This window comes from Phyllostomus hastatus, unplaced genomic scaffold (genome assembly GCF_019186645.2).
Source record: "Phyllostomus hastatus isolate PE091 unplaced genomic scaffold, TTU_PhHast_1.1 phas_scaffold_60, whole genome shotgun sequence".
Lineage (NCBI taxonomy): Eukaryota > Metazoa > Chordata > Mammalia > Chiroptera > Phyllostomidae > Phyllostomus > Phyllostomus hastatus.
In genome coordinates this window covers 504179-527406 of record NW_025334038.1, presented here as the reverse complement: position 1 = coordinate 527406, position 23228 = coordinate 504179, and the positions used below count along the sequence as shown (strand labels likewise).

The 23228-nt window shown below is 39.3% G+C and overlaps 1 protein-coding gene across 31 annotated transcripts in view; it reads right to left on the bottom strand.

Annotated features, from left to right (window-relative positions):
- The window catches only part of CLASP1 (cytoplasmic linker associated protein 1), a 286688-nt gene that overhangs the window by 238220 nt on the left and 25240 nt on the right, over positions 1–23228 (bottom strand). For all 31 annotated transcript variants that reach the window (XM_045826128.1, XM_045826129.1, XM_045826134.1 and 28 more), the window contains exon 2: positions 6931–7404. In XM_045826128.1, coding sequence (XP_045682084.1) covers positions 6931–7125 — 195 coding nt within the window. In that variant the 5' untranslated portion in view covers positions 7126–7404. The remainder of the gene's footprint in view (positions 1–6930; positions 7405–23228) is intronic.

Here is a 23228-nt window from a genome sequence, read left to right as displayed (position 1 = left end):
CAAACCTGGCAGATAGCACTCCCTCCTCATCTGTAACCCTATCTATGTGGTCCATAATGGACAGCCATCTTTGCCCCCTACCCAAAAATCCCATGTAAAAGCAGCTGTAGCCAGATAATTCCTCCAGGCTGACCTTCAATTCTCTATTTCAAGCCACATTTCTCCAATCTTCTGATTCTGCCATTTTCCTTGTCACAGACTCTCCCTCTACCCAACCTGTTAAAAAGATTACTCAGTGGGGTTTGCCATATCTTGGTTTTCTTTTCAACCTGGATACCATCTGAAATTTCTCTTAATTCAAAACTCAAGCTCGTGAGTTCTTTCTACAGGAATAGCACAGTTGAATAACCTGGATCTTACTTGGTACTACCTTCTGTTTCACCCATTTTCCATGCTCTGCTTTTTTCCCTTCATGCAGTGTCTAACTTGCTAAATCCAGGAAGACATTTTGCTGTTATTTGACTTTCTATATTCCTTTCACAGTTGTTACAAAAAACTTATAGCTGACCACCTCTCCATTTCTACATTGGCTGCAAGGAAGCCCAGAGCCCAACACAAACTTAACTGCATTAGTTTATTGTATGCTTCTAAATTATTAGGTTGCCTTAAAATCTATATGAATATAAATGTATCTAAGATAAGACTATTTTTAAACATTTTTTTCCCTCACATTAGTTCCTATTGGGATAACTATCAAAATATACACTTAACTCCTGCTATACAAAAAGACATAGTATACACATTTCAAAATTATATAGAGTCAACTAATAAATAAAGATATGATGAAATTATTAAATCACCCTTTAGCAGCCAACATAGTAATAGCTATTTCAGGCAAGAATCATCAATGGATGCTGAAATTAACAGGTGAAATTTTATAACAAACAGGATTATTTATATAGCCTCAAAGTATCTCTCCACAAACTACCTATTAATTATAAAAGTAAAAAATAGCAACTTTCTGAAACAACCTGGCAAACACCTCTGGTACCAGGAAGGCCAAAGAGCTACCATGTACCTCCTGTTATGATGCACTGAGGATACAACATCACCACTGCAATATACCTGACAAAAATGTGGTCTTAATCTAATCAAAATCAAAATTCAGAAATTTGAGATATATCAAAAAAGCTCAAATTGAAAGGCTATACAAAATAAATGGACTGTACTACACTCAAAACTATTAAGTCAAGAAAAACAAGGAAATTCTAACATCAACTGCTCCAGATTAAAGGAAACCTGTGCGACTTGTGATCATTAAATGCAACCTATGATATTTGATTGAATCATGGACCAGAAAGAAGAATTTTCCCTTTCTCTATAAAGGATATTAATAGAACAAAACGTCAAATGTGAGTAAGGTTCATAGATTAGATATTAGTACTCCATATCAATCCTAACACTGATTTAGATAGCTGTCCTAAGATTACATAAATGAATGACCTCACATATAGGAAACAGACACGAATATTTAGAAGCAATGGAGCATTATGTCTACATCTTAACTCTCAGACAGTTCACAAATTACAACAACATGCATATAGAGAGAACAATAAAACAAACCAGTAGTGAAGTATTAGCTTCTGGATGAAACATGGTTATTCTTCACATTTTCTTTGAGGTATAATTGACATACAACATTATACTAGTTTAAGGTGTACAACATAATGATTCAATATTTGTTATGTATTGAGAAATGATCACAATAAGTCTGTCTACTTCACATCCACCACCACACACATTCAGATTTTTTTTTCTTATAATGGGAAGATTTTTAAGATTTACAGTGAGAACTTTCAAATGTGCAATCCAGTATTACTAACTATAGTTTCCACACTGTTACATTTCCATGACTTGTAGTAAATTTGCACCCTTTGACTACTCTTCATTCATTTCTTCCCAACTTCCCAACCCTCACACCTGACAACTACCAATCTGTTCTCTGCATCCATGAGCTTGGTTTGTGGGAGGGGCTTTGGTATTTTTTTTTAGAGTCCACATGTAAGTGAGATGATGCAGCATTTGCCTTTGTCTTATTTCATTTAGTATAGATAGTATAGAGCCCTTGAGTCCATCCATGTTGTCACAAATGGCAAGATTTCATCCTTTTTATGGCCAAATAATATTTCAGTGTATATATTCAAATATTATTTTTATTCATTTATCCACTAATGACCGCTTAGGTTGTCTCCAACTCGTGGCGTTGGTAAAGAGTGCTTCTTTGTACTTTTTTTGAAACTTTCCTGTAGGTCATGTATTTTCCAAAATAGAAAATTCTAGAAGTATATATCATGATTCTACTAGCACCAGTCAACGAACTGTTTTACTGCCATTAATCTTGAAGATTCGTGTTTTTTATTTAAGTACAAAATGATTTGCTTCTCTCTCACTCAAGACCTAAACTCCTAAAGCAATCATTATTAACTGTGGGTTATCTTTACATTCTTTTCTTTTGTGCTCTGATAAATGAGCTACTGATATTGTTGTAATATTAGGAAGAAAGTATTGCATATCAATTCAGATGTGAGCTCTGAAGTCAGACTATCCAAATTAGAATCCTGCCTCTTACACTCTCTAGTTACACAAACTTCGGTAAGTTTCTTCCCTTCTCTTGAACAGTCTCCCCAGCCGCAGAATGGGAATAATCATAGGGCTTATCATATAGTATCTACACCATGATTAAACGAAGCAATGAGTCTGAAGCACTTAACTGTTGCAGGCACATAATGAATGCTTAGTAAATGTTAGCTGTTAGTAAACATTAGCTACCGTGTACTCATCAGTCTCATTGTTGGCTCCAGTTTCTCAACCCAGGTGTTTCTTTTTCTTTTTGCTTTGACATTCAATTAATCATTCTTCTATTATATGTATCCTTATTTAAAGGGTAGCTTTCTGAAACATGGCAAATTATAAGTGTTAAAAATAAAACAAACAAGTGAAATTAAAGGATGGGCTTTTACCCATAGGTTATAAACTCACCCTTAGAATTCTCAGCCGGCTGCTGCTCTGTTCAGGGACTTCACTATCAACAGTGTAAAGCTGAGAGACTCGTAGCATTACAAAAGATCTGTGCCCTCTGTTCCAGAGCATAGGCTGACAAGGACTACACGAAGGCAGGCAACCTCAGCCCCACATAACAGTTAACTTTCTACAGATCTTGTTATCACTTGGCCCCAAAACTACATTAATGGCTTCATTATCTTCCTTTTACTGACCACATGCTGCATACCAAGGACTGTTGGCACCATATGTACATTGGCTCACTGAATCCTCATACTAATGCTATGTAATAGGAATCATTAAACCTGTTTTACAGATGAGCAAAGTTACAAGCTCAAAAGTCTAACTGGCAGAGCCAGGATAGGAATCCAGACTGTACTCAAATCTGAATTATATCCAATATATTCTTCTGCCCTTGCATATGCATAAACACACATAGAAAAGAAAACATTAATCACATATATCAAGGACACCATTTTTATCTGACAATCCACATAAATTTCCTAGAAATACCTTTTATTGAGGTCTTTTTGCTTTTGGTTAGTACTGCTCACTACAGCTTTTCCACTTACAAAACAGGCAACTGTTGGTTAAAATTCTATCAGAAAATTTCACCCCTTGCAACCAACAGAATAACTTTGCAGCAAAAACCTGGGAAGAACAAACGACTTTTGAGAGGATGCATCACTTGATGGCAACACCAAGCAGACTACCAGAAAAAGAAACAGAAGTCACTTAATCAGAATCCAATCATTTTTTCTGGCTCTCCTCTCATGGATGCAAAGGGAAAGATAAAAATTTCAACAAAAGCCAAGGTTTTAGCGATAGGCAAAGGAAATGAGAGGAACTTCCCTTATCTGTCAATACCTCCTCCAGCCTACTTGATCCAAGGCAGGGGTAACGCTGTGTTCAAACTTAAGGAGAAACTCAATCTTTACTTTACACAGAGATAGTGCTGCCCTGAACAGAGGAACAAAAAAGAGAGAGGTTTCTCTGAACCCTTTGAAACCCCCTCCTTTTAAGTCTTTGCAGCCCTATATAATTCCACTTCACCATTAAGACCACTACAAATATAATGCAATTTAACAATTAATTATTTCTGTGCACTGCCTGTAGGTAACCAATCTGCCTGGCAGTGGCAATTGTAGCTCAGCCCTATTAAAAAGCCCAACAGGTACACTGTGGCTTGCAGGAGCCAAACCTACGGATCGATTCTCCCATGAGAAATCAGGCCTGCATTATACCTAGGCTGCTTTGTGACTTGCTCTTGCTAAAACTCCCTCACCCTGAGTTGAAGCAGCAGCAAATGCTTACTGCATATCTCCAAAGTAACTGTAACAGGGTGCAGCCAAGAGGGGGGGAGCCCAAACTGGGATTTGCAATGGGGTACATAACTCAAGGTGTCCAGGAAATATTAGAAAAATATATAGGATGTCCTCATCACCCCCCACAGGTGTTGAGTTGGGGGAAGGGACACATGGAGCAGGGCCACTGAGAGCTGTTTTGCATAGCAACAGCTTTGCAGCTAACCTCTGGTGTGGTCATTTAACATATCTATAACCTTTAACTGGTTGCACAGATATGTTAAATAGCTGTGGCCATGCTTTGAGCCAAGGGGATGGGAGTGACTTCCACCCAAGATGGAACTGCGAGGGGCAGCTCCCTCTGGTTACAGCACCTGCATGAGAGCTTGGAGAACACTGGCTCCACACCACGGGGACACACCTGCCCAGACTTACGATAGCAGCGCAGTAAAGCTGGAAGAATACAGGAATGCTGGCAGGTGTAACTGATTGTAGGAGGAGTCGGAAATGGGGCTGCAGAAGAAGAATGGTGTGGGGATTTAAACCCAGATGCCACAGCCATTGAGGAGAGAACTACAGGGCTTTGGCAGAGTGGGGACCCCCACAGCTTTGCTGGGAGAGAACCACACGGCTTTGGGGTGCTCCCTTTTGCCACGTGGCTTAGGAAGCAGGAGAGACTTTGCCTGGAAGGAAAGGGGTGAAAGGACTCTTGCTGGTGGGCCATGAGAAAGTACCACATGGCTTTGGATTAACTGGAGACTGTGGTGGTGACACAGCTTATGGTGCCAGGAGGCTGAACCACGGATTTCTGCTTCTTTTCCTGAGATACGGTACCCCAGATTAGGGTAGAGGGAGAAGGAAGGACTGTGGGTGTCTGTGGGTATCCTAAAGGACTTTAGTATTTTAATGAAGACATTGGGTCACTACTTTAAGTCTGTATAGCTTTTAAATAAATAAGCCCTTTCCTCTTCACCAGTCTCTGGCATTGAAAAATGTCTTTCCTCTGACAACAGGCATAATGAACCTAGTGGGGGGTCCTTTTGGTAACAGTGTATCATGCACCCCCCCCTTTGGGTCTGCTCTCTAACACTAGTACCGGTGGGGGGTACCACTTGGTAAGAGTGTATTGTTCACCCCTCCCCCACTCGGGTCCGTTCTGTAACAGTTTTGGCGACTCCAGCGGGAGGATAACTGCCCGTGGCAGACCCACCCCCTCAGGATTTTCCCCAGTCTCCGAGAATTTCTCCGCACTCCTCCCGAGGGCATCGGCCACCTAATCACGCCCAGAAAGGTGAAAAGGAAACGGATCAGGGAACAGAGCAAAGAAGTGAAATGGTTTTGTAGAAAACTGGTTTCTGAACACTGTCAGAATAATGGAGTTGTGGATGATGGTTTGGTTAGTGTGCTGCTCCCAGGTTGCCCCTCTCTGCTCGCTTACAGTTTCGGGGAGCCCAGACGGCACTAAGGGAACCTGTACTCAGGTTTGGGGAGGAAGCAAACCCCTAGGCTCTGTAAGCCAAGCCTGCTTGTAGGGTGGGGATCAGACAGCAAACCACGTGGGTGTGCCGCCATTTTGGGTAAAATGGAGGATGAGCCACGTGAGTGCCCCACAATGGAAGATGGGTCATGCATGCAAGTCGCCATCTTGGACGACCTGCATGAATGGGGGCGGCCATCTTGGATGATGGGTCACCTGAGAGTTCCGCCATCTTGGAGCTGGGCAAGGTGGTGGGCCAGGGGTTCTCTTCAGATTATGGGCTGCGTGTTGCTGCTGTGTGGGCACTGCACCAGGCAGGTGCTCTGTGCAACTGGTTCTGATAGGGAGAGCTCTGGTTCTGAAGGTCGTGAACTGGGGTTCAAGGGTGACCATCTGATTTATAGGGGGTTTGCAAGGTGTAAGCTTCAGAAAGCTGCACAATGTCCCTGCGAATCTAGGGACTTTTGATGCCAGATACTGAGTTTAAGTATAGTCCTTCCCAGTGTGGGAAAGGAGCAGGGATTAAAAGTGAATTATGGTTAAATCTGGATGGGTAAAACTATGTAGGAAAGGTTGTGAAAGTTTTAAACCTGGAGGAAAGGAAACCTCAACTACTCGTTTTCTGGTTTTATGGGAAAGCAGCAAGTCTCTCCCATTGGTTCTGTTTCTGATCAGACACCCTCTGTATCTGAAGACCTGTTTAAGGTCACCTGTAAGACCTAGTTAAGGTCACCTGTAAGACATACAGAAGGTCGCCTGTAACCGGTTGGGGAGCATGCCTTTGCTGCTCAGAACCCAGGAAGGGTTGTTTGGGGCTGATGAGTGTTTCAGTCTGAGGCAAAGCAGCATGTCTCTGCCAAGAGTCGGGGCCTGAAGGAGCACGTCTCTGCCGAGGCACCGGTGGATGTGCTGGTGCCAGAGAATGCTTCTACCTGTGTATTGTTCTGGAACTCTGTTTTGGATTTTGCTCTGTATCTGCTCTGAAAGGGAAATTCAGGATTCCAGGGAAGGTTAACACTTCACATTCTGTGTCTTATTGGAAGGCAAGGAATCATGCTCACCACTCAAACAGGATTTTTTTCCTAAGTACCAATTCTGATCCACCAAGGCAGACCAGCCACCCAGAGTACCTTCTAATGCACAGCTTACCTTGTAATTGCTAGAGTTCACCCAAGAAGTAGCAAGTCCATCCACAAGTTTGTCTAACATGGTCTGGTCATGCTCAAGGTCAGCAGACTTCTGTTTGTCTGAGAAATAGTCTATAAGTTCTTGGCCAACCTGCAGTCGTTTACCTACATCCTTTTGCAACACCTGTGCCAGGCAGGACTCCATGCGAGGCTCCATAGTGAAATTCAAATCCAGATCCAGCAAAAGTTAGAGGGCAGTCACGGTGACACCCTCGCAGTAAACGTTCCCAGGAGGTTGTCTCTTTGTTTGAAGATTATTAAGAGTCCGTGTTTCAAAGATGTAATCCGGGGAATGGCAACAATGCACCATGTGTGTCTGATGCGCAGCTGGTAGGGTATTAAAAGTTGTTTTTAAATAACTAGTAAAAGATAAAGGAGTGAGTGGCAGAGTGATGTTCTATTGGATCTCAAATACTTTGGAATTCAGCAGTCCATTCTGAAAAGTAAGAGGAGAGAATAACAAATCAGCACAGATAACATAACACTCAAAATGTTCTAAAACATTGTATCAAAGACAAAGCAGTTCATGCTGCAGAATCTATTCACAAGTGGAGAATCAGAAATGCTTGGCAACCATATCAGAATAGTAATTATTATTTTTATCAGGAGAAACACTGAAGCCTAAATCAAAGAGCCAATGAGCTATACAGTCGGTGGGTTGAGTGTTTTTCACAATTTTCCAGCTCGTAAAAGCACCATCTCTGCTTTAGCTGGCATGTTTATTTGTAGCTTAAATTTCACTTCCCACCAAAACCTTACCACTCTGTATCTGGAGCTTACTGCCTTACTCTCAGTTTTCTAAACAACCAAATGTTAGAAATGGAGAGGGCTCCACAGAATACCATTAACCAAAGTGATAAGCATGGCAACATTAACCAAAGTCAAAGCCAGTACCTACATTAAACTTCTTGCTTAGTAGGTTTACAACAGAGTGAGAAGTAGCCACACCCTCCTCCCAACAAAAAAAGTAATGAAGGAAAAAAATGAAATCAGCTCATATTCTGTTCAATTACTGGCACAGTGCTCTCCACTGACAGACAGTCACACCATTTGGGCCTGGCATTTTGTTACAAAAGCAGGAGATCTCAAAATCACGTCTGGGATAGGACAAAACACGTGATACAGAAAAAGTACCAAAATCCTTTTCATTAAATGAACAAGCTGACCATTTAATCTACAGCTTCTGGAACAATTTTGCACACTGATTTTTCACTTCAATGCCTTTTATTCTAACCTAAAAAGACCCACAAGAAACCTACCTTCAAGATGCAGCATCTCCCTGACACTGACAATGCTAAAGAGAAATATTTTTTCACAGCCAACAAGAATCCCAACTCTCAGAGGTTCTAGCAGGAAAATCTAAACTTACCAAGTGCGTTTACTTTACCAAGTAAAATTAAAATTCTATGCAAGGTAATTCTTCCATTTGGAGCACAGTGATTCTTTCCCTAACATCAAGCAGCCCCATCCCTCCTGTCAGTACAAAAAGCACAATGGCTTTTGCAAATTCAAGAATCAGATTTTTGATACCAACAGGAATCATGTAAGTCAAGTCATTCAATGAGGAAAATGTGCCTTCAGAGCCCCTGGTGCATGCTTACTCATCTGCTTTACTGCTTCTGACAATGCAGCAGGCTAGGGGCAGGAGGAAATTCAAAACTCACTATCTCACATGGCAATCCTTCCTTAAAGGGAGGAGGGATCTATTTTCCAGTCACTTCCACATCCTGGATGTGGTCTCTCCCTCACAAGATCTTTAAATACGTAACAGCAGCTATTACCTTTCTGTCCAATTTTTAATTCAAACAAAGTATCTCCAGTTCCGTAACAGCTCATATGCTAGACTAAAGAAGTTATCAGTGATACAGGAATACAGAAGAAACCAACAGTACCTTCTCTTTCTAGACCCAATATTAGCCCAAGAAGCAGATCAAGGCTGGGCTTGTGAAATGGCCACAAATTCTTTGCTTCCCCTCCCTGACCAAAGTGGACTCTAAGTCACATTGAAACTGGAAAAGACACCGGAGTTCAGGCTGCCTGTCACTACCAAACCCAATAAGCAATGACAGCGATTAAATCTTTATGAGAAGCTTTATTCAGATGGCCAGTGATCTGAGAAGATTGTGGGTTCTTGTCTTTTCTTTCCAGCTCAAGGTTTTTGTAGCAGGGAATAAACAAGGTGCAGCAAGGGGTTTTGAAATTCAGGGAGGGTCAGGTAGGAGAAACTGCAACATTTCTGTCCTGGTCAGTTAGCTGTTCCCAGAGGCAGGTGGTCATTTGCCCCTCCCTGAAACACAATGGCCTGGATGCTTCCACTTATCCCCAGGTGGTAATTTTTAGTGGTGCCCCAGGTGGTGAGGTCAGCTGTTTTCCCAGGAGCCAGGGTGGACCTTATCTGTAGTTTCTGAAACAAAAGCTTTAACATATACATTACTTGCTAAGCTTATAACTATTTACCTTAAACTAAAATTTTCCAACTCTTAAGTCCCCTATCAACCTCCCACAGTGACTCTCGAATTGGCCCTGCGACTTGCTTTGGCCAGCTGGAAATCAGCAACTGCAAAGCAAGCAGGCATCTGACAGCAAGCACCAGAGCCTGCCCTCTCAGAATGCTGCCCTAAGACTGCCACACTGTAAGGAAGCTGTTCTCTAGCTTCCTAAACACAAGAAGCCACAAGCTCCAACTGACTTTAGCAATAAGTGTCAGACATGAGTGAGGCTGTCCAGTGTTGGGGACTGCCCTGCCTGATTTCAAAAGCTGTAACCCCCCATGGCTTAGGCTGAGTGAGAGACCTTGGGACCATAAGCCACTAAGGAGACAAAGCTTATCTTCCTGGCAGGGCACTGCCTCTGCCTCCTTTACTTCACCCTGCACCTGACCCACTAGACAATGACGGGTAAGATTCCTCAAGGGAGGGGTAACCTAAGACAGGTATGGTCTCCAAGGGGCCCTCAGGGAAGGACTTAGGGGGCTATAGAAAAAGGGGGTGATGGACTCTCACCCATCAGCTTGGCCATAGCCTGAGTCCTCATTCTGTCTGTAAGAAGTCTCCTAATCTCTTGGCTGCCTTACTTCCCCTGCTCACCTAAGCCTGAAACAATGACAGAGGGCAGTGAAGCCCTGGGCAGGAACAGGTGGTTCCCCTGGGTCAATCAAGTCAAAGAAAGAATGCATAAAATCCTGTGAAACCTGCTTTGCTAAGAAAGTCCTCAATTTTCTGATAAGGGTCCAAGCATCAAATGAGTTTGTTCCCCAAAGTTTTATAGCCCTTTAGCTAACTGACCCTGACTCAGAATAAGCCCTCATAGTTCTTTGTATGTTATCTACGTTTGATCATTACTGCCTGACAATGATGAATGAAGACCTTCCTTGAGGAAATGCTCCCAGAAAAGCAATAAAAGCCTGTCCAGGCAAGGGTCGGGGTGCTTCTTCTCTCAGAGACTGGCTATGACATTCTTTTTTCTCCACAGGACTTCCATAGTCCATGGAATTTCTTTGTTACATCCACAATGCCGCAGACACTGCTGGCCAGAGTCCGCATTAATCCAGGACCCTTCGGCCATTCCAGTCATGTTCTGATTGCAGCTACGCAAGTAAGTCTAAGGAGACAAGCAGAAAAACCACCTAGCCAAACCACAGAATTGTAAGAAATATTATTGTTGTTTTAAGCCACTAAGTTTGTGGTGGTTTGTTACACACCAACAGATAACTGGTACACTCCTTCCTTCCCTAAATATCTGCTTTCATGCTCGGTGGAAAGAATCTTATATCCCTGACTCCTTCAAGGGGCCTAAAATCAACAGGCACTAACAAATAATGATGATAACACCCTTTTTAACTGAATCTGAAGTGTTAGATTCTGTGCTACATGATTTATACATACCATCTCTACAACCAACTCTATAAAGTAGGTATTAACACCCCTATTTTACAGATGAAGAAACAATTAAATGTAAGTAATTTCCCAAGGTTACATGCCCAATGAGTTTTCTTTACCCATCTTCAAACCCTTGTTATTCCAAACCTGGCCTAGTTCTGTTCTGACTCAGAGAAAGGAGGTCAGACTTCATGCTTACCTGGGAAGCAACAGGCAAGAGAGCAAAGTCCCCATTTCCAAAGAGAAAAATGATCCCATTCATTCCAGTCTCTCTACTGTGATTTATAAAAGACATATTGCATAAAAGCCCTCCCTTAGATTTCTAACAAATAAATTAGGCTTAGCACACTCAAAAGTTGGTCACAAACTCCTGTGTACCAAGTACACAGAATTAAAGACACCGGAAGCCCCTAGGCGTTAAACAGACTGGGTCCTCTCTTTTCTTTTTCTTAATTAAAAAATAAAGAAGGAAGGAAGGAGGGAGGGAAGGAAGGACAGACAATTCTCATTCCTAGTAAACTGAATTTTTTTTGTGCCTTTTCCCAGCTTTTGTGCTTTTTCTCCATCTCTACCTTCATATGTATTCAGGGAATACCAGTTACACAGCTGCAAATTCACAAAGTACAAGGGGGCAAGACCTCCTCCCCACTCCTGCCCCCCAGCCACCCAGTTTCTCTGTCTGAGAGCAAATAATGTCCCACTTCCTGTGTGTCCTTTCAGAGAGATTTTTTAGCTACACAAGCAAATGATTATATGTGTTCTCTATAAACTTTCCCCCTCAGGAAGAATTTTCTAAGCATTTACAATTAAATCATAAAAAGAGAAAGCAAAAGCAAAGCAACTACAATAGCAGCAGAATTTCATAAAGACTTTATATTTTAAATGATTCAGAAAACTTAGAAAATAAACAGGAGAGGATATGGAAGTCTTGAAAAAGGAGGTGAGGGAAGATTTGGAGGGAGAGGAGGCAAAAATCTCTGCCACCCAGATCCTGGCCAGGTTTTGCCCTCCAGTAAAGAAAAGTTCAAAAAGGAAACTGAGGTCTGAAGTTTAACTGGAACCTGTAATCACAGCAGTTATTCATTAGTGAGCTAAATAAAAATGAGGTCTGTTATGTATGAGGCATTACTGGAAGGCCCTGGGACACAAGAAATTACAGGACACAGTCCAAGCTCCCAGTGAGTTTCCAGAATAGTAGAACACCTGTCCCTAATCCCTATGGCTGGTTCTATAGTCATCGGTCAAGACAGTGGCGTCACACAGAGCATCACTCTACAGTAGTGTTGATATTAGAAATTGCTCAGAACGTTAACACTATTTCCAAGTTATCTTAAAAAATAAAGATTAACTTTCACACATTTTCTAAAATAAGAGATAAAAATGATACAGAAGAAAAAGTAGGTGAGGTTAGAATAACCAAGAATAAACTTTTTCTCCTTAAATTATCAAGCTAATTTTCTCCTTTTGCAAAATCTCACTGTGGAAGCTATGGAGCCACACTAAATATTACTGAATCAGTCACCTGGAAAGACACATTTCAGGCATTTCTGAAAAATGCCCGAAGTCTTTCAAGCCCAACCTCAATTGTGACAGGCCTTTCATTCCTCAACATCACCATTCCTCCACTAAGATGCTGTACTTTACCATGTATAATGTGCACTCTTTTTGCCCAAATGTTTGAGGGAAAAATAAGGAGGCACATTATACATAGGTAGTACCTGAAATATCTTGTATTGGTTTTTGTGTTTTGTAATTATTTGTTATATAAAATTTCTTTTACCATAATATGTTCAAAATAAATGCTAATATTCCTTTGTGATACAAAAAAAAAAAACCTAAATGTAAATAAATAATTGACTTAAAAATTAAAGCTAAAGATTTTTTTCTCCTGAAAATTTAGGCCAAAAACATGGTTGCTTATTATACTTGGGAGTGCACTATATACAGCAAATACGGTAGTTAGGTGCCAAGGAGCTCTACCTTTTCCTACCACAACATCTTGGTGTATAGGGGCAAAATAACAAAAGGTCAAAACAATGGTCCTATGGCCATTCTCCTGTAGAGCTCCCTGTAAAGTACAAAGTAACAGAGCAAGCTTTACCATAATAATGGAGAATACACAAGATGAAGCAAAAGTAGGTTTATAGTTATGAATTTACAAAACAGTTTATGCTTACACTATTATTTATTAATTATATTACTTTCCATACAGCTATAAACCTACTTTTGCCCCTTCCTATAAAATGGAATCAACTTTGCTGAGTCATTATTAAGAGTCAGGAGGCTATAAGAACATGGGGTCTATGCACATCTGTTCCTCAGTTCTCAGAGGTGCTGCTATAAGATGACAAACCAGTTGACAAACTCAGCTCAAGAATGAACCATAAACATCCTGGAGCTATCATCATCCTAGAACTGTTACTTGGACATACATGGACTTCCTTTCTAGTAGTTTTCACCTCCCTTGTTTACATATTGGAATTAACCAATCCAGCAATCCTTCCTTTTTGCATGATAGAATTACAGTTTATGGACTTTGCCTTTATAAACTCTACCTTTCTTTGTTCTCTCCAGAGTGCAGTTTTGGTTGCTAACTGATTCTGCTTTTCTCAGATCGCAACACTTTTGCTCAAATAAATGTTTTTTATTATTTATTACAACCTCAATCTTTTTTTGGTTGACAACCAGAACAATAGTACAACTCTGCTGCAGGATAACAGGCAGAAGTTAAACAGTACCAGCTTCCACAAGAATGAGTAAGACAGTCTAATGAAAAGAATTCTGCCCTCTAGTCTTGACTGCCACTTTTGAGCTGCACTCTGAATACTGGCTCCACACACATTAAAAAAGGTTAAGAATGGAAAGAGGTTGCAGAAGGCATTATTTAATAATAGTTCCTACATCTATCTCCTTACTTTTCACAACTGCTCTGTGGCACTTAGGTACATAACTATAGAGTATTAACAGTGGAGAACTGAGAGAACAGAACCAACCAGAAGCTCTGCAACTTAAGTCTACTGTAGACTTCTCCATAAGTTAGAAGTTAAAAGTAGCACCATTTTTAGCTGGTGGCTTAAAATGAGTTAATGGTTCTCATGAATCTGTTCAGCTGGGAGATTCTGCTAATCTTGCATAGGATCATTTATGCAGCTGTTGTCAGCTGCCAGCTTGACCAGGGCTAAAAACTTTACAATGGCATCATTCACGTGTTTGAAGCATTGGTACTGGCTGATGGCTGGACATCCTGCCACACATGGTCTCTAACCATTCATAAATACAGCCTAAATTCATTATACAGTGAACTCAGCATTACAAAACAACAAAATGAGAAGCTACTAGGACTCTCAAGTCCTAGGGCCCAGAACTTGCAAATCACTTCTGACACATTCTACTCGTCTAAGCAAGTTACATCATATATCCTTTCTCACTACAGAAAATAGAAAAGAAATAACAATAGTCTATAACTTTATGTGTAAGTACTTCCAACATACCTGGACAGAACAAGATATACATACTCACCAAAAAAAAGCCTGTCAATATAAAAATTCATCACAAACACAGGGTGCACAACTACTCAATTTCACAAGAATGTTGCAACTGCCAAATAAGGGGTACAATTACTGTGGTCATTCAGGGAAGGGATGGATCAAGAAGGCCTGGAATGACCATGTCAAAATTACATAAACAAGACTTGGTTTGAGCTGTGTCTTAAAATGTGGATAAAATGTGTACCCATTAGTTATGGCACTTAATAGGAGAAAAAAGCATGAGCAAATGAGGGAGTTGAGAACTTGGGAATGGCTTAGGGAAGAAGTGTGGTAAGGCAGAAACAGTGAGACAACTGTCAGGTATTAGCACTCTTACTTTGAAGATAAGGAACTCAGAAAGATTAGTTTCCTAGAGAAACTAACAATGCCCAGGGTTTTAAAGCTAATAACTGTAAGGCCTTAATTTAAAAACCGGATCTACCTACCCCCAAGTTTTGTATTCTTTCCACTATTCTATTATACATCATATTGTTATCCCCTCATTCAAAGTCCAAAGCATAAGCGCTTAATTCAAAATGAAAATGCTGCCCTGACCAGTGTGGCTCAGTTGGTTGAGCATTGTCTGCAAAGCAAAAGGCTGCCAGTTCAATTCCCAGTCAGGGCACATGTCTGGAGTGCAGGTTCAATCTCTGGTCAAGGGATGTACGAGAGGCAACTAATTGATGTTTCTCCCTTACACTGATGTTCCTCTCTCTCTTCCTCCCTCCCTTCCCCTCTCTTCAAAAAATAAGGTAAATCTTAGAAAAAAAAAAGAAAATGTTAAATAGCTGTGGCATGTAGAGCATGAAAAGTAGAGAATAAAACATATAAACCCTGGGAAAGAAGACACCTACTAAAAAGGGTTCTTAGTGGCTTATGTATGTATTCACTTACTTATTCAGATTTGAAGTTTTTTTACTGTATTTTTATTATTGACACTATTAGAGATGTCCCCGTTTTCTTCTCTTTGCCAATCTCCACCTAGCCCATACCCACCTTCCCTCTGGCCATCACCACCCTGTCCTGTGTCTATCGGTTATGCGTATATGTTCTTTGGCTAATCCCTTCACCTCCCCTCCATCAGTCTGTTCCATGTATTCATGTCTCTGCTTCTATTTTGTTTGTCAGTGGATTTTCTTCATTAGATTCTACATATAAATGAGATCATATGGTATTTGTCCTTCTGTGACTGGCTTATTTCACGAAGCATGATAATCTCCCAGGTCCATCCATAATGTCACAAAAGGTAAGATTTCCTTCAGTTTTTTATAGCAGTGTAGTATTCCATTCTGTAAATGTACCATTCTTTTATCCACTCATCTACTGATGGCATTTGAGCTATTTCCAGATCTAGCAATTGTAAATGCTGCTGCTATGAACATAGGGGTACTTATATTCTTTCAAACTGGCATGTCAAAATTCTTAGGATATATTTCAAAAGTGGGATCATTGAGTCAAAAGGCTGTTGCATTTTTTAATTTTTTTTCCACTGCTTTTTGAGAGAAAAGAAGAAAGGAAGGGAGACAGAGAAACACCAATTCGAGAGAGAAGCTGCTTCCCCTACACGCCCAGTCCAGGGATCAAAACCGCAACCCAGGTATGTACCCTTAACGGGAATCAAACCCTCAACTTTTCGGTTATGGAATGATAGTCCATATTCAGTGAGCCACATCGGCCACAATTTTAATTTTTTAAGGAAACTTCACACTATTCTCTATAGTGCCTACAGCAGTCTGCATTCCCACCAACAGTGCAATGAGGTTCCCTTTTCTCCACATACTCACCAGCACTTGTTTGTTGATTTACTGATGGTAGCCATTCTGGCAGGTATGAGGTGATATCGCATTGTGGTTTTAATTTGCATTTCTCTCGTGATTGAAGACACTGAGCAGTTTTCATATATCTAATGACCATGTGTGTATCTTCTCTGGAGAAGTGTATATTCAGGTCTTTTTCCCATTTTTTAATTGGACTGCTTGTCTTCCTGGTATTCAGTTTTGTGAGGTTTTTATATATTTTGAAAATTAACCCATTATCAGATATATCATTGGTAAATATGTTCTCCCAAACCCTGGCTTACTTCTCATTTTGTATGGTTTCTTTTGCTGTGCAGAAGCTTTTTAGTTTTATGTAGTCCCATTTGTTTATTTTTTCCCTTGCCCTAGGGGACATATTGGCAAAAAGACTGCTATACTACGTATCTTGAGATTTTACTGCCAATGTTTTCTTCTATGATTTCTATGGTTTCATTTACAATAAAGGTTTTACATAATTTATAATTAAGGCTTCTATCCATTTTGTTTATTCTGGTGTATGGTATAAATTGGTGGTCTAGTTTCATTTTTTGCATGTACATGTCCAATTTTTCCAACACCATTTATTAAAGAGACTGTCTTTACTCCATTGTATGCTGTTTCCCTCCTTTTTATATATTAAATTGACTATAAAAGTATGGGTTGATTTGTGGGCTCTCTTATTCTGATTGCTCTGAGTAGCATGACCATTTATTTTAATGATGTCTTTCTAATCCATGAACACTGTAAATGCTCCCAACTCATTTGTATCTTTCTCAATTTCTTTCTTCAATGTCCTATAGTTTTTCAAGTTTAAGTCTTTCACCTCTTGGTTAAATTTACTCCTAGGTACCTTATTTTTTTTTGCAATAGTAAATGGGATTTTTTTCTTAGTTTCTCTTTCTGATGTTCACTATTGGCGTACAAAAATGCCACTGATTTCTGAATACTAACTTTGTATCCTGCTACTTTGCCAAATTTGTAAATCAGATCTAGTACATTTTTGGTGGAGTCCTTAGGGATTTTTAGGTACAGTATCATGTCATCAGCAAATGAGTTTCACTTACTCCTTTCCAATTTTGATGCCTTTGATTTTTTCTTCTTGTCTGACTGCTGTGGTAGGATTTCCACTACTATGTTGAATAAAAGTGGTGAAAGCAGAAATCCCTGTCTTGTTCTTGGTCTTAAGGGAGTTTTCCCTTCACTTGAAATTTTTGGAATACTTTAAGAAAAACAGGAATTAAATTTTTTTCTTGGTAAAATTCATCTGTGAAACCATCTGATGCAGGATTTTTTTTGGGGGGGGCGTTTAATATTGCTTCAGTTTCACTAGTTGTACTCTGTCTAGTTGGATTCTCTGATTCTTCATGATTTAGTTTTAGAAGACTGTTTGATTCTAGGAATCTATCCATTTCATCTACATTGTCCAACTTGTTGCCATATAGTAGTTTGTAACATTTTCTTACAATCTTTTGTATTTCTGTGGAGTCAGTTATTACTTCTCTTGAACTTCTGATTTTATTTATTGGGTCCTCTTTTGCAAACTATACTTCAGGGAGAAGCCTGCACTAAACTGCCTGCCTGCCCTGTGTTTCTGCCATCTGAGCCAGCCCTGATAAAAGAGTTCCTGGAATTCTATTTCAACCAAAAGGATTGAAGCTTTCCCATCCAATCAAAGCTACACAGCTCCAACCAAGAAGAATGGCTCTCTTCTAACCAATCAAAATAGTGCCTCTTGGACCAATTAAACTGTGAGGATTTGGAGTCCTCATTTGCATGAGGACAGACCAATCAGGGAACAGAGGAGAAAACTTCTGATTATAGAAGCCAGGGCCCCTCTGACTCTGAGAGTGAACTTCCCCTTTCCCCTGAAGACTTAAGATTGTGTTCCCCAGCTGAGCTGTAACAGATGATGTCTTACCAGAATACAGCAGAGCAGACTAGCACAGGCCAGACCATCACAGCACAGCACATGCAGGCACAGAGCAGAGAAGAGCTGTCTAGCTTAAGAGGAACCTGACACCAGGGCTGCCTCGCAGCTATGCTGTTTTCACAGCCATGCGGTATCACAATTGAGCTGTTTTACACTGGTGAAACTGTTTTCCTTCTTCAGCACATCCCAAACAGGGGATTCCAATTGTCACTGAATTGGTTCCCATGACCACCAGTTGACAAAAACATGAAAACTAACACAAATAAACCACTCACGAAGTTTTAATAAAATAATAATCTATATCATAGTACCAAGAAATACAATTTAAGTTACCAGCATCAGTTAATGAATAACTATATCAAAAATCTCCCTGGAAAATATGTAGAAGGCACAATACTTGAAAGTCAACTTTGAAAGCCAGAAATTAGCAGAATTTATTCACACTAAGTCCAATATGGTATGTTTCTATCCAACAAGACTTTTTGCACTATAAAAATTTTTATAATAAGGTCCGAAATTTTAAAGAATTTATTTATTTATTTTTAGGTAGAGGGGAGGGAGGGAGAAAGAGAGGGAGAGAAACATCAATGTGTGGTTGGTTCTCATGCGCTCCCCACTGGGAATCTGGCCCACACCAGGGCATGTGTGCCCTGACTGGGAATCAAACCAGCAACGCTTAATTTTAAAAAGACACTGCCTTGCTCTGCCAGCAACAGTGAATGTGTATACACTATTCTGAATACTGGAAGCCACAGAATGCAAGACTTGGTCAAGGCCCTCAAGGAGGTGGTTGTCTGGAAAAAAGGGAGAGACAGAAATGCAAACAGTTATAATAGTATCAGGACAAGTCCTAAACCAGAGGTTGTAGAAGGTGCTGTGTAGATGGCAGAGAAAGGAATATAAAATGCTGCCTGAGGGAATTCAGCTGAAAATTTTAAGGATGCAAACTGCAACCATGCAGATACAGCCCTGGCTTTCACCACATAAATGTGTGGCCAAACACTTCCCTATCTCCTATGAATTTCCATAGTAGCTTCAACAAACAAGTGGAGGTCAACATCCCCTCCTTTCCAGCTCTGCAGACCTTTAGGCTTAAAGATGTCTCCTCTCAGGCATCAGCAACCTCTCAATGTCAAAAGGTTTCCACTTTCCAACCACAACTGCTCATCCTTCTAGCTCTTTTGTTCAAGCACATGGCCCCAACCTCCTCAACTCCATAAACTCCTTCCCAAATTCACATCCCTTTTAGTCTGGACTAAATTCCATGGGCATGTTAATAGCTTGAAAGTACCCTCAACTATCTCTCCCTCTAGTAGTTGCCTAGTGAACTCAAACCTTGGATGAACTCAACACAATCAGCTGCCTTCTCAAGCTTGCAGAAAACAGTCAATCATGGAAAGAAAACAAGCATACACATCGCACACTTCAAAAAGGCCTTCAACACCACCCAGCATTCCAACTCAGATTCTCTAGCAAGTTTGGTTGTCCTTCAAAATGAAGTTCCCATCTTCTCAAACACTCATTTATACTACCCTGCAGTTCTCTCCTGATATTCTAACCACCTACTTGGTTAAAAAGCAAGTAGTATCACACAACTTAGATCTTCCACCACCAGCATCTTTCTTCCTCCTGTGATATGAGGAAAGTAGTTTTCTCCTCCTTAGACCTTTGACTTTCCAAATGTCTGGTCTCCAGTATCAGCAAGCTCTCCTCCACTGACTCACTCCCAGTACTTTATAACTTCCTTCAAATCACCCATCTTTACAAGGCCCTCTCTTAAGCTCAGGTGTCTTTCATCAATAACACCATTAATAGTGAGGCTTCTTTAAACAGCTATCTATACCAATTCACTACACTGATGAACTTCCTGTTCACTCAATGGCCCCAGAGACAGGGCTTCTCCCACCACCACTACACAGGAGCTTTTCTTGTCAGAATCACCAAAGATGTCCATGCTGGCATATCCAAAGAAGACTTCTGAACTACTTCACTCTTCGCAGTTCAGCAGCATTCCAAAGCTCACTACTACTTCCTCTGAAAAATGTACCATTTCTCTAAAAACAAATGATCACACCTTTCTGAAACATATCTGGCTGCAGAGACTCGAGTTTCTTTAATGACGTCTACTCCTCCCCTTCCAGAGCTCTGTTAATGGGCTAGACTAATGACTCTTGCCTTCTCACTTTCCTCACTCCAAAATGATCAGCACTCATTTCCATCAATTAACAGTTGCCTATAAACTGATGACACCCAAATTTGTATCACCAGGCCAAATATCTCTGACACCCACCCACAGGGTGAGAGAGTAGAGTTTTTAAAAGGATGTCAGAATTCCATGTACACATCTAGCATTATCCATGAACTGAGTATTAATATTTCCTAATGTGTATATATGCACTTATGAATTTTTCATACAAAGATAATGTAAGAAGTATTTCTAAATTTTTATTTTTAGTTTGATAATTTTTCTAAATTAACAGGTACTAGGAATTCCACTTATAGAGAGCTCTGTGATACTGGACACTAAAAAGAATTCTTATTCTTGAAAAGTTTGGATATAAAAGTTAGGCACAGAGCAGATACTGAATAAGAGACAAAACCCAAGAGTCAATATCTAGCACCAAAACTTAACAGTGCTGTGGTAATCTGAGAACTGATGATTCAGGAGAATTTGGGTGGAAATACAATTATTTTCCTTGGAAAGATCATTAAATCAGGAATTATTCAAGTCATCACAATATTCTGCAGGAGGAAAAAAATCAGTTAATATCACTTCCCCCATCATTCACCTCAGTGTGAAAAATAATTAATAATACTGAAGTCATGACAATATACAACCATAAAATAAATGCCATAAAAAATGAATAAAAAGAAAACATTCACCACAGTACATTAAAAGGTAGGTCATATAAGTAGAAAAAAATCATTAACATGGGTTAATTTCTGGTGGTAAGATTACAGGTTTCTCTTTATGCTTCCCTATAATTCCTAATTTTTAAATAATGAATGCTATTTTTATAATTACAAATAGAAAAATATTAATGAAAAATCAGGTACTACTATTTTGAAATGAAGGAAGAACTCCCCTTTAGTATTATGGAATATAATATGTAACTTGCAAAGCAGGATGAAAGTCTTAAATGCTTGAGAACATGTAATCGGTAGATGCTACTTCCATAAAATATGTTGTGAAAAACTATAAGCTGGTGGAAAAGGTGAAGGGATAAAGAAGAACAAATTGCAAGAACAAGCAGAAAGAAATGGAAAGAAAAGAGTAGGAGTAAATAAGAGTCTAAAAAATACAAAAGATCAATGAAACCAAGAAATGGTCCTCTGAAATGATAAAACTGACAAACCTTTAACCAGACATATCAAGAAAAAAAACAGAACCTAAATATATAAAATCAGAAATTAAAGAGAAGTAACAACTAACATTAAAGAAATACAGAAGATTGTAAGAAAATATTCAAAACAACTATATGCTAACAAACTGAACGACCTGGAAGAAACAGATAAATTCCTAGAAATATACAGTCTTCCAAAACTGAATCAGGGGGTATCAGAGAATCTGAACAGACAGATTACACCTAGTGAAATTAAAGCGGTAATAAAAAAAACTCCCAACAAACAAAAGTCCTGGACCAGATGGCTTCACAGATGAATCTTATCATACATTCAAAGAAGAACTAACACCTATCCTTTTCAAACTAATTCCAAAAAATTCAAGAGAAAGGAACACTCCAAGCTTATTTTACAAGGCAAGCATTCTCCTAATTCCAAAACCAGATAAAAACACTACAAAAAAGGAAAATTATAGGCCAATATCCCTGATGAACATTGATGCTAAAGTCCTCAACAAAATATTAGCAAACCAAATACAGCATTACATTAAAAATATAATATAACATGATCAAGTGGGATTTATTCCAGGGATGCAAGGTTGATACAATACCTGCAAATCAATAAATGTGATACCACATAAACAAAATGAAAAATAAAAACCATCATATCAACAGATGCAGAAAAAACATCTAATAAATTCCAGCACCCATTTATGATAAGAACTCTTGGCAAAGTGGGAATAGAGGGAACAAACCTCAACATAATAAAGACCATATATGAGAAACCCACAACTAACATCACATTAAATGGGCAAAAACTGCAAGTGTTTCCGTTAAGATCAGGAATAAGACAGGGATATCCGCTTTTACCACTCTTATACAACATAGTGCTAGAAGTCCTAGCCATAGCAATTAGACAAGAGGAAAAAACAAAAGGCATCCAAATTGAAAAGGAAGAAGTAAAACTGTTATTTTCAGATGACATGATACTGTATACAGAAAACCCTAAAGATTCCACCAAATATATACTAGAACTGATAAATGATTTCAGTAAAGTAGCAGAATACAAAATAAATATTCAGAAATCAGATGCACCAATAATGAACTATCAGAAAAAGAAACTAAGAAAACAATCTCTTTCACAATTGTTTCAAAAAGTATAAAATACCTAGGAATAAATTTAACTCAGAAAATTATAAGACACTAAAAGAAACTAAAAAAGATATAAACAAGTGGAAGTGTACACCATGTGCATGAATAGGAATAATTAATATCATTAAAATGTCCATACTACCCAAAGCAATCTATAGATTCAATACAATTCCTATCAAGATACCAATGGTGTATTTCATAGAACTAGAACAAATATTCAAAAAATTTATATGTAACCACAAAAGACCTTGAATAACAATAGTGATCTTGAGAAGCTAAGGCATCAGACTACCTGACCAAACTATACTACAAAGCCATAATAACCAAAATAGCATGGCAATGGCATAAAAAAACACACAAATCAATGGAACAGAATAGAAAGCCCAGAAATAAACCCATACCTTTATAGTTAATTAATATTTGACAAAAAAGTCAAAAATATACATTGGGGTAAAGATAATCTATTCAATGGTGTTGAGAATACTGAACAGATACATACAAAAAAATGATACTAGACCACCAGCTTACATGAATACAGAAGAATAAATTCAAAATGGAATAAAGACTTAAATGTTAGACATGAAACCATAAAAAGTATAGAACAAAACAAAAGCAATAAACTCCAGAACATTTCTC